General features: G+C 39.4%; 1 protein-coding gene across 6 annotated transcripts in view; it reads left to right on the top strand.

The window, feature by feature from the left end:
- Positions 1–12,850, top strand: part of ARHGAP26 (Rho GTPase activating protein 26) — a 264,334-nt gene that overhangs the window by 160,585 nt on the left and 90,899 nt on the right. For all 6 annotated transcript variants that reach the window (XM_088133702.1, XM_088133700.1, XM_088133699.1 and 3 more), the window contains exons 15-17: positions 5,276–5,360; positions 8,890–8,948; positions 11,766–11,871. In XM_088133702.1, coding sequence (XP_087989828.1) covers positions 5,276–5,360; positions 8,890–8,948; positions 11,766–11,871 — 250 coding nt within the window. The remainder of the gene's footprint in view (positions 1–5,275; positions 5,361–8,889; positions 8,949–11,765; positions 11,872–12,850) is intronic.

The raw sequence follows: 12,850 nt of genomic DNA, 5'->3' as shown, positions 1-12,850 counted from the left end.
CTCCAGGATCCACCACCACCAGAAATTATCCAAGAGACCAGTAGAAACAGCTCAGCTTCAAGGAGATGGCCACCCAATCAAAGCTTCCTGTGAGAAAGTGCCCCCTGAGATCTCATATAACTATTTTGTTGTTGTTTAGTCGTTAAGTCGTGTCCGACTCTTCGTGACCCCATGAACCATATTGCGCCAGGCCTTCCTGTCCTTCACTGCCTCCCTGAGTTTGCTCAGTTTCATGCTCATTGTTTCAGTGATGCTATCTAACCATCTCATCCTCTACCATCCTCTTCTCCTTTTGCCTTCAATCTTTCCCAGCATCAGGGTCTTCTCCAAAGAGATCTCTCTTCGCATTAGGTGACCAAAGTATCTGAGCTTGAGCTTCATTATGAATCCTTCCAATGAGCAATCAGGGTTGATTTCCTTTAAGATTGACTGGTTTGACCTCCTAGCAGTCCAGGGGACTCTCAAGAGTCTTCTCCAGCACCACAGTTCAAAGGCGTCAGTTCTTCGGCACTCAGCCTTCTTTATGGTCCAGCTCTCACAGCCATACATTACTACTGGAAAAACCATAGCTTTGACTGTGCGGATCTTTGTCGGCAAGGTGATGTCTCTGCTTTTTAATATGCTATCTAGGCTTGCCATAGCTTTTCTCCCAAGGAGCAAGCGTCTTTTAATTTCATGGCTGCAGTCTCCGTCTGCGGTGATCTTGGAGCCCAAATAAATGAAGTCTGTTACTGCTTCTATTTCTACCCCTTCTGTTTGCCAGGAATTGATGGGTCCAAATGCCATGATCTTAGTTTTTTTAATGTTGAGTTTCAAGCCAGCTTTTGCACTCTCCTCTTTCACCCTCATCAAGAGGCTCTTTAGTTCTTCTTCACTTTCTGCCATTAGGGTGGTATCGTCTGCATATCTGAGGTTGTTGGTGATTCTCCCTGCAATCTTAATTCCGGCTTGTGATTCTTCCAGCCTGGCATTTCTCATGATGTGCTCTGCATATAGGTTAAATAAGCAGGGTGACAGGATACAGCCTTGTCGTACACCTTTCCCTATTTTGAACCAATCGGTTGTTCCATGACCGGTTCTAACTGTTGCTTCTTGGCCCGCATACAGATTTCTCAGGAGACAGGTAAGGTGGTCTGGTACTCCCATCTCTTTAAGAATTTGCCACAGTTTGTTGTGATCCACACAATCAAAGGCTTTTGCATAGTCAATGAAGCAGAAGTAGATATTTTTCTGGAACTCTTGTGCTTTCTCCATGATCCAGCGAATGTTGGCGATTTGATCTCTAGTTCCTCTGCCTCTTCGAAACCCAGCTTGTACATCCGGTAGTTCTCGGTTCATGTATTGCTGAAGCCTAGCTTGTAGGATTTTGAGCATAACCTTGCTAGCATGTGAAATGAGTGCAATTGTGCGATAGTTTGAGCATTCTTTGGCATTGCCCTTCTTTGGCATTGGAACATAAACTGACCTTTTCCAATCCCATGGCCACTGTTGCGTTTTCCAAACTTGCTGGCATATTGAGTGCAGCATTTTAACACCATCGTCTTTTAGTATTTTAAATAACTCAGCTGGAATACTGTCATCTCCACTAGCTTTGTTGTTAGCAATGCTTCCTAAGGCCCACTTGACTTCACTCTCTAGGATGTCTGGCTCAAGGTCAGTGATCACACCAGCAGGGACATCAGGGACATTAAGATCTTTCTTGTATAATTCTTCTGTGTATTCTTGCCACCTCTTCTTAATCTCTTCTGCTTCTGTTAGGTCCCTGCCTTTTTTGTCCTTTATCATGCCCATCTTTGCACTAAACGTTCCTTTCATATCTCCAATTTTCTTGTAGAGATCTCTAGTCTTCCCCATTCTATTGTTTTCCTCAATTTCTCTGCATTGTTCATTTAAGAAGGCCTTCTTATCTCTCCTTGCTATTCTCTGGAAATCTGCATTCAGTTGCTTATATCTTTCCCTTTCACCCTTGCTTTTCGCATTCTTTCTTTCCACAGCTATTTGTAAAGCCTCATCAGACAGCCATTTTGCTTTCTTACATTTCTTTTTTGGGGGGATGGTTTTAGTTGCTGCCTCCTGTACAATGTTACGGACCTCTGTCCATAGTTCTTCAGGCACTGTCTACCAAATCTAATCCTCTAAATCTATTCATCACCTTCACTGTGTACTCACAAGGAATGTGATCTAAGTCATACCTGAGCGGTCTAGTGGTTTTCCCTACATTCTTCAATTTAAGCCTAAATTTTGCAGTAAGAAGCTCATGATCTGAGCCACAGTCAGCTCCTGGTCTTGTTTTTGCTGTCTGTATGGAGCTTCTCCATCTTTGGCTGCAAAGTATATAATCAATCTGGTTTCAGTATTGACCATCTGGTGATGTCCATGTGTAGAGTCGTCTCTTGTGTTGTTGGAAAAGAGTGTTTGCTATGACTAGCTTGTTCTCTTGACAGAACTCTCTTAGCCTTTGCCCTGCTTCATTTTGTACTCCAAGGCCAAACTTGCCTGTTATTCCGATTACTCCTTGACCTCCTACTTTAGCATTCCAATCCCCTATGATGAAAAGGACATCTTTTTTTGGTGCTAGTTCTAGAAAGTGTTGTAGGTCTTCATAGAAGCAGTCAACTTCAGCTTCTTCAGCATCAGTGGTTGGGGCATAGATTTGGATGACTGTGATATTGAATGGTTTGCCTTGGATACGCACTGAGATCATTCTGTTGTTTTTGAGGTTGTACCCCATTGCTGCCTTTCCCACTCTCTTATTGACTATGAGTGCAACTCCATTTCTTCTAAGGGTTTCTTGCCCACAGTAGTAGATATAATGGTCACCCGAATTAAAGTCACCCATTCCCGTCCATTTCAGTTCACTGATTCCCAAGATGTCGATGTTCAATCTTGTCATCTCATGTTTGACCACATCCAGCTTGCCTTGGTTCATAGATCTTACATTCCAGGTACCTATACAAAATTGTTCTTTACAGCATCGGACCTTCTTTTCGCTTCCAGATACATCCACAGCTGAACATCCTTTCAGCTTTGGCCCAGCCGCTTCACTCTTTCTGGAGCTACTTGGAATTGCCCTCTGCTCTTCCCCAGTAGCATATTGGACACCTTCCGACCTGAGGGGCTCATCTTCCGGCGTCATATCTTTTAGCCTTTTAACATTGTCCATGGGATTTTCTTGGCAAGGATACTGGAGTGGGTTCCCATTTCCTTCTCCAGTGGACCACATTTTGTCAGAACTCTCTGTCATGACCTGTCCATCTTGGGTGGCCCTGCACGGTATAGCTCATGGCTTCACTGAGTTACGCAAGCCCCTTCACCACGACAAGGCAGTGATCCATGAAGGGGATATAACTATACTCATAGAATAATATCCCTTATCCATGAGCTGGAAATGAAGCATCAAATATGAACATACTGTGGAAAAGAGTGAAGAAGGGAGGTCATTCTGCAGAAGTTTAGAGATGCTGTGACAAACCCCTAAATTTTCCAATGGCAGAGTAATGCCCCTAAACCAAGTGATGAATTAACCCCATGCTGGAATTCATCTTTTGTTTTCCAAAAAAAAAAAGCCTCTCCCATAGAGTGTGTGTGTATGTTGGCTGCCCTGTTTTCTAGTCTCTAAGTGATTGTGCTAGATGCCAAGGATGTGCCCTACATAACTTATGTGGGTTCCTCTCATTCCCTTTCTCTATCTGTTCAGTTGCATGATGGCACTTGTGCTTGGGAATGATTCTGTCTCCTTTGCTATTGCTTTTCACCCTCTTTAAATACTTTACAGGTAGTCCTTATTTAGCAACCACAATTAGGACTGGCAACTCAGTCGTTAAGTGAAGCGGTCGCTGAGTGAAACTGCCACTGTGGTTATGGTCTTACTTCAGCTTTGTTTTACAGAGCTGCAAAGGTCGTAAACGCAAGGATTGGTCGCAAAGTTACTTTTTCATCACCATTGTAACTGTGAATCGTCACTAAACAAAGCAGTCATTAAATGAAGACTACCTATATTTTCTTCCTCACAGGCAGTTTGGGGGACTGTCATGGGCTGTGGGATAGGTAGGCTTCTCAGCACTCCCTCAGGCAGGTAGTTCTGTGTCTGTGTTGGGACAGAGAATGGGCAAGAAGGTTGGCAGGACTAAAAAAGAAAGGAACAGGCAGTATGACTCAAATTTTATGTTTTCCTGTGGGATGGTACTTTATGTGCTGCTACTTTTACTTGTTCTCTGTGCCCCCTTCCCCTTCCATTTCTCTCCCATACCTTCAGTTTACCTGTGTAAATACTGGGAAAGAGGCTGGCAATTCATTCAGTAGCTGTCAGTTTCTTTCTCTTATCAGGGCTTCTGGGAAATTCAGAACTTCCTTTTGGCAACAGATGAAGATTTAGTAATCCAGCCTGATACCTCTTGGTCCCATTTCCATGATCATGTGCTTCCAAAACTACCAACAAGGAAACTGGACAGGTTCATTTGTCACATGCAAATATGGGATTATTTTAGGTCAGAATTACTGTAATGAAGAATATTGCCAATTTCGTCTTGATTTGTTTAAAATCTCTCTCTCTCTCTCCAGTTATAATTTGGGCTTGGATTGATGGATTTCAGCTGTGGGTTAATTGTTCTCATGTGTGTGTGATATTGTGGGCTTGTTTTGCCCAGCTATTATGATACTGTGTGCAAGTTGAAAGTATTGAATTGCTTTTATCATCCTGTTTTGCCTGCATTTTTTCTCCAGTTTACTTGCTGAGCTTCTCCAAACTCTTGATGCCAGATAGAAACAGTGGTTGTCAGTTTGGAGGGACTTCTTGGGATCAGTTCTGGTTGTTTTGGGACTGCTGATTCCTTCTTTCTTTCTTGGCCTGTTACACTTGTCCAGACAGATGAGGAACCATAGTGTCAGAATACATCTCTTAACCAAAGGAGCACACTTCAAGTCAATGCATCCATAAATACAGCACCAACCTCTTGTAAAGCGTAACAGGGAGAATGTATAGGCAATGCAGAAAATCATATTAAACCATAGTTACCAGATCTGGGCTACAGAAATCCAGATGACTATTAGATGACAGCAAAAATAAAATAAAATAAAATAAAATAAAATAAAATAAAATAAAATAAAATAAAATAAAATAAAATAAAATAAAAACTATAACTCTGGTCCCATCTAGAGGTCATCTGGATTTTTGCACCCCAAATATGGTAGACCTCAATAAACTGACAGTGGATATTCTGGAATGAATGTGATTTTCCCCCTTCCTTTATGATCTCATTCGTATCTCTCTCCTTAGATCCCAAAACTGCTGAAACAGAAGATGACATCTGTGCAGAGTGGGAAGTTAAAACAATCACCAGTGCACTAAAAACTTATTTAAGGTGAGTATTTGCATCTCTTCTTTCCAGTGTTACTCTTCATGAAGGACGCTTGGACTCTCCTTAGAGTCTCCTTTCCTAGCTGCTTCCTTGCATACTCATTTGTGCTTTTGAGTCTAAAAGAATTCCACTGGTTCATCAATCTTGGTATTCTGTAGTATAAAAACTACTTTAATGCTGATCATTCCTATCAAGAATTATGCCTAAGCATAATTTTCTAAAAGCTCACTGCAGTACATCTCAGTAGTCAAGATTTAAATGTTAACTATCTCCAACAGCATTCTGATTTTCAGGCAGCCATTTTGTAGGATATTTTGATGTTTTAGGTTTAGAAAGTAACTCTTCTCTACCTTCTCAAGCTGTCTTATTTTATGAAGTTTTGCAAGAGATGAAGACCTAGTTTGAGTTCAAGATAGAGTTTATTTATGGTTGCATTTTAAAGTATGTGAAGAATACTGCTATAAAACCAGGTTATTTGTAGGGATAGGTGAGCACTAAAACTAACGTTTACTTCAAGTCCAGCTCAGTTCCTGGTGACTTCATAGATATGGACATGTAGATTTCTTAGCAGCAATGTAGAAATAGTTCCAGGATGTTTATAATCCTGGCCATTTTCTGGAGGTCTTCCATCAAGTGCTAATCAGACCTGATCCTACTTAGCTTCTAAATCCAGAGAAGGAGGAGCACTAGTCTAGGAAAATCAGGAAACAAAGGAACCACTATTTCCTTTGACACTTTCTGAGAACAATGCAATTTATTACTATTAATCATGCTGCAATAAAGATAATGCAAATATTTATTTGGCAGCTGGTCATAAACCACAAGCATGAGGAAGAATAACCAACAGCTTTCTTTTCTACTCTCTCCACATTTTGACAATCTTTTCTACAGCTGGGATAAATCATTTAGAGGTGTGAGGAGAAGATCCTAATCTTAACAGAGTTTTTTGTTGTTAGCAAATAATAAACTAGAGGCATTACTTATCTTTGGTGAGAGGTTGGTTAATAAAAGTTGGAGACTTCTGGGAGGGCTTGAAACCTTATCATGTTCCCAATAAAGGGGAGTAGTGGACTGCTTGGAATTCCTAAGTAAATTTCCCAGTGCTTTGAGTGGAGGGAAGCTCAGCTTATTCCAAATTAATCGATGGGGAACCTGGGATTATATATTGCTAGCCTGCATCATGTCAGGTGGATGTTGTTTGCTAGTAGAAAGCAAATAACCAGACGTTAAGTTAGATTTGATGGAATCATAAAATCATAGAACCGGAAGGGGCTACTTAGGTCATTGAATTTAGGTCAAATAAAAGTGGTCTCAGTAGGTGCCTATACAGCTTCCATTTAACATATTCAGCAAAGGGGAGCTGCTTTTTGCCTCTGGATAATTAGATCCACTGTTGAATTGCTGCTGCTTGGATCCAAAGTTAGGCACCAGAACTGTATAATTTAGTTCATATGATATATGGATCTAGAAATGCACATTTACTATTCATAAATCTGAGTTTTCAAGGTAAAGGGGGGATATTAAGTAGCTTTTAGAAATGCTGTTAACAGTATTAACAACAAGAAATTAATATTTCATAAAGAATGGATATTTTGCAAACATTTTGAATAATATTTGAAGCTGGTTAATAATGTGAATCTGTCGTGGTCAGTCCTTCTCTTTTGCTGTCCCCACCTTATTTTCCCTGTATTTAAAGAACAAGCCCAGATCTCTATTATTGTTCACCCTTCTCTTAATATCAGTAATTAGGAGAAATAAAGAGAGAAATATTTCTACACCCTATAGTGGTGAGAAATGTTGTGAACCATTTAGAACTAGTGGTAATCATGCACTACTGTAACCTACAGTGTGATGTCAGTTTCATCTAAGTCTCATTAAAAGTTAGATTCAGGTTAAAGAAACTGCACCAGACTACTGTTTTATACCTTTATTGAACCCTTTGAGCCAACATTCACTGTTTTTGTTGGAAAAATTATGTGAAGCTTTAGATTTAGTGACTAGGGGCACCTCCTTTAGCAACAAAGACTGAAACCAAACATTTCCCCTCCCTGTACATCAACTTGGAATTATTGTGGCCCATTCCTCTTAGCAGAACTGCTTCCATTCATTGATATTTTGGGGCTGTCTTGCATGAACTGCCTCCTTTAGGTCATGCTGCAGCATTTCCTTTGGCTTAAACTCAGCGCTTAAACTCAGCCATTCCAAAATATGAAATCTCTATTGCTACCTTCTTTCTTTTGTAGACTTGTGTTTAGGATTATTGTGCTGCATAACTGACATTCATTTAAGCTTCAGCTCATGGACTGATACCCTGATGTTCTCCTGTAGGATTTGCTGACATAGTCCAGAATCCACTGGTCCCTAAGTGATTGTAAGCCCTCCAGGTCCTGAGGATCAAAACAGCACCAAACAACCACCATGCGTTAATGTTGGGTTGACAATTTTTTTGTTGGAATGCAGTGTTTCATTTTCTACAAATATAAATTTTCTCAATTATGCCAGGAAGTTCGATTTCTATCTCAGAGCACTGTAGTCTGCTGGATTGTCTTGGGCAAACGTAAGGCACGCAGCAGTGATCTTTCTGGAGAACAGCAGTTTCCTCTTTAGTATTGTGTTAGTTCACAAGTTGATAAAGATTCAGGGGATGGTTTGGTAATCAGTCAGCTCAAGGTTATCCATTATCTGCAGATAAATCTTCCTCCTTGCCACTCCACAGGAAGCCATTAAAAGAAATGGAGTAAGTCTCCACCCTAAGGTATTTCAAGAGATAAATTAGTTCTGTATGGGTAATCATTTAGCTGATTAAATTCCTGTAACCCTAACCTCAATAAAACTTTTTTTTAAAAAAGGCTCATTGAGAATCTTGCTTGGAAATGTCACTTTGAGAGAGGGGCCAAAAGATAACACCTATCCTCCCATGCACACTGCTCTTCTTCAGTGTTTTTCTTATGGTAGACTCATGAACACTGACATCGGTCAATGCAATAATAGCCTGCAGATCCTTTGACATTACCCTGAGGTTCTTTATGACCTCCTGGAGTGCTATACACTTTGCTTTTGGAGGATGACCACTCCTGGAGAAATTAGTGGTGGTGCATTTTCTTCACTTGTACACTCTGTCTACCTGATGATAGATTGCTGGAAGCTGAAGTCTTTAGCGATGCTTTTGTACTCTAGCCAGACTTATGAGCATCAGCAACCTTTTTTTTTTTTTTGGTGGTCTGCAGAGATTTCCTTGGATTGGGGCATAATTCACTTTCATTAAAGTGTCATGAAGAGACCATGTGTGCATTTTTTTTAATAAAGGAACATTCCCCTATTGTCATATCATTGATTGGAATAAGTAAATAAATATGGCTGCATTTTTGAATGAAAGGAATCCTTTTTGTCTTCCCCATCCTTGCAGTATTAATGATGCCTTGCCTATGTTGAAGAAGGGATACATGACAATGGAAGGCTTTCAATTGCAAATAATCCTTTTTGCCAAGTATTTTATTGCTCTTATTTATCTATGCTTTAATCTGTATTCCAGAATGCTCCCTGGGCCACTCATGATGTATCAGTTTCAAAGAAGCTTCATCAAAGCAGCAAGTAAGTAATTTGTGACAATCTGTTCAAGGAGATTATTGTTTTAAAATGCAACAGAACAGATTCTAAGTAAATTCTGTGGATAGGCGTTACGTTGTACAAGAGTGTGTTAACGAGAGCTTGCTCACATTAAAAGAAATGTGATGGGATAGCATGGAAACTCTGCTTACCAGAAACATAGAAATTGCTATTTTTAATAACTTGAAGTTTTATAGTATTCTATAATTGCAGTTATTCATGGGTAAAAATGTCTCCCTTAATTATAGTGTTTCTGACAAGAAATCACTCAGGCATCCTTCAGGTCATACTATTTCATCACTTATGTTTAATACTAAATTTAAAATTGAACACTAGAATTTAAGGTTGTATTAATTCTTTTGAGGACATTGAAAATGACTTTGCCTTTTGCCTTCTTTTCAAGAAACAAGTTGTTATCTGCCACATACCAGATTTTTAAAAAAATATCCACAAGTTGATCTGTATATTGACATGAGTATGGGAGCTGGAAGGATAATATAAGTTAGGTCGCATATTAATATATCCATTGCAGAATATATATTTTCTTTGCTACTATTGCCATGGCTACTGCCTCCGTTACATGAAGTCATCCTATTTTGTTCTCTCAACAGTGAGAGAACCTAGCTGAGGATTTAGTTACTGGCTCTTGGCTACTCTGTGGGTTAACCAGAACCTGAAATAGTTCTCCTGAGCTCAGACTTCCTGCTATATTACCCTCTGTGGGATGGATACCTGGAGGTTGCAGGACTTCCTGTGCCTTCTAAACCCCTGGAACCTCTTTTCATCAAAACTGCAGATAGTTGTGATGGTGTGGGTTCACCCTTGCAAAAAATGTTAATTAGTTCTCAGTGACCAAAAGCTGTGCAACACAGAGCCATTTTGAGATGGAGACTCTTGAATTAGAGATTTAGGGAAGTATGGTAAAACCTCAGAAATATCCTATGTGTTATGCCTGTCATTTCTGGGAATGCAGCCTTTCCTTTTCCAAAAAACCTTCCGTTGTTAATAACCTACATGTTGGAAGATGGTGTTCCTCTTCTGAAGCAAAGGCCACAAATATGGGAACAGAAATTAAAAGGTGTGTTACACATTCAGAGTAAATGATTCCACTTGATTGGGTTGCAAAGATGTATCTTATGATGAGAACAACAGTCAGTCATCGTAACAAGCTTGTGAATATTCCAAATGCTTCCCCGTATATCGTTCTAATCCGTTGAAATACTCTGGGGTTAAGTCAGTACTATTATCTTCATATTCCAGATGATGAGTGACAGAGAGAGTGGCTTGGCTAAGTGAGTTCATAGTAGATAGGAGATTTGAACTGAAAATTCATACTCAGCTTTTTTATCATTTCACAACACTAGCTTAGTGGAAGGACAGAAACACATAGAAATCATTTAACTTTTATCTCTTGTATTCTGCAAAAAGTAGTTAGTGCTTGATTGATGGAGGTGGCATTATGTACAAACAATGGGAAGGATTATGAAAGATAAGTTAATGCTTTTCCAGACTCCTGACTGCTAATGCTTGGGGGCATAATAGCACTGTGGACTGATTACATTGAGGTGTAGAAAGGAGATACCTGTGTGTGTATAAAAGAAAGAAAAAGTGCACAGAGACACATGCACCAATGAAAATGTTCTACCCCCCCCCCAAGCTTTCCAGGTTGTTATCATATAAATAATTGAATGTATTTATTTTAATAATGTTTTTATAGAGGTTATGAATGTAAGACAATAGGAAGGTTGCTGCTGGGCTAGACCATAAAGCAGGCCAGCACTACATACCTCAAGATGAACAGCCCTACACTTTGAGGATTCACAAGCAAGATATGATTGTACTGTTTCAGTTTTGTTCCCGGAGCTGGTACTTTCAGAGCAAGGGGCTTTTGCTTTGAAACCACTATGCCTATTGACAATTGACAATTTTCCTCTTTCTGAATATGTCTAATCAGTTTGTAAATGCAAGTGAGGGATTGAAGACTGTATGTGCCCCAGTGGGCTGTGCTTGAAGGAACTTGAGAGAAAGAGTGTGTGTTCTAACTGATCTGGGAGATCTTTTCTCCTTTTATCATTGGAATACATAGGGAAACAATGGCTAAAGCGTGTTAGCGTTGTTGAATTGAATGAAATGAATTGAATGAAACTGATGAATGCTATAGGAAAACAATATATTCCTTTGCTGTATTTACAAATGTAATTCCATTTGCTTGTAAGCATGCAAATAAAATTATGTTGCATCTTAAAAGTGATTTGGTTGCTTTAGGTGAGTCAGGTTTTGGCCACAACAGTTGTCACATTTTTTTCTGCAGAAACTTGGATTGTGATAACAAATCTCATTATTTCTACTCGGATAGCCTGCTCCCTGTCAAACTAAAATAGAGGTTTTAACTGATATTACCTTCTTCCCCTGGCCCCAGTAGTTCTAGATGAGATAGAGGAAGGAAGTGGTCAGTACAGTGAGTCTGCTACTTTTCTATAACATGCGAGTAGTTGTGAAAGTCCAATCCTTTAGGATTGATTGTTCAAACACTTTTACAACTATATTATCAACTTCTGTCTTCAAAATGTAGTGCTTTCCTAAGATAACATTTGAGGTTCTTAGACTTTTAAAGATATTTTTAAATGGATTTGTTGAATGTAACAATCCTTGATATGAGTAGAGAGTTTTTGTGGATGGGGGCAAGTATGCATATTACATTAGTAGAATTAAAGGAACGCATGGATTTCAGCTTGCTTTGTGTAGTTGGTAGCTGAATCATAAAGTCAAACTGTACTAAAAAAATATTTTGTCTTACTGCAGAACTGGAGAATCAAGAATCCAGAATTTCAGAGATCCATAGCTTAGTACACAGACTTCCAGAGAAAAATAGACAGATGCTCCATTTGCTCATGAATCACTTGGCAAAGTAAGTATCCTGTTTTTCATAAACTTTTTGCTTTGCTACTGGTTCTGAATGGAAAAAGAAGTAACTCTATAGTACAGATGCCTTTTCCAATCCCCAATTCCTTTGTAAATTATTATCTTGGTAGAGGAACAGGATTCCAGTCATTCCCTGGCACGACCAAGAGGTGACTCAACCAGATTAGTATTGATGATCCATACCAATAAAGGCTCTTACTAGCAATGATTTTATTAGAGCACCTGCCTGTGGTGGAGAATGTATGCCTCTCTTACTACCAAAGTTGGAATCCCCATATATCTCTTCAGGCTCTTCACAATCTACACAAAATATATTTGTGGTATTAGGCAGTTGTTTTGTAATGGGTGAAAAAGGTTAAGGACCCTCTTGTTTTCGGAAAAAACATTGGGCCTGTGAGAAAATATAAATTATAGATATTTCACAAACAAAATTAAGCAATAATGGAAATTAGATACAGGATTTATACCTCACAGGACTGCTGTAGACAAAAAATTGGAGGAATAAATGTGACTTGTGCTGTATTGATGTCCTAGAAGAAAAGCAGAATATAAATTATATGGAAAGATGGATGGATGGATGGATGGATGGATGGATGGATGGATGGATGGATGGATAAAAACTCAGTTTAGCTGTTCAGACTGGATGTAATAACTTTATAAAGCACAAACATGTGTATGTGTGTGTGTGTGTGTGTGTGAGACATTCATGTAATAGCACCTGGCTAGCCTTGGCTTGGTTTGGCTTGATATCTAAACAATATTGAGTCTGTTTAGCATTACTGTAGATTAGGAATTTGGGGGAAAATCCAGAAGAAGGCAGTGGCAATCCATACCCTTATTGCTGCCAAGATGTGGGAACCCAAAGTTGAGCTTGACTTTTGACTTGATTTATCTTTACCACTGTACAATCCTACTCTTCTGGTAGGAAAGGAAAGGAAAGGAAAGGAAAGGAAAGGAAAGGAAAG

This window comes from Python bivittatus, unplaced genomic scaffold (assembly GCF_059951505.1).
Source record: "Python bivittatus isolate LINGU-HERP-01145 unplaced genomic scaffold, Pbiv_v1 ctg000080_np1212, whole genome shotgun sequence".
In the NCBI taxonomy this organism is placed as follows: Eukaryota; Metazoa; Chordata; class Lepidosauria; order Squamata; family Pythonidae; genus Python; species Python bivittatus.
Note: the sequence above shows the minus strand (reverse complement) of the source record. Positions and strands in the feature narration are given on the sequence as shown.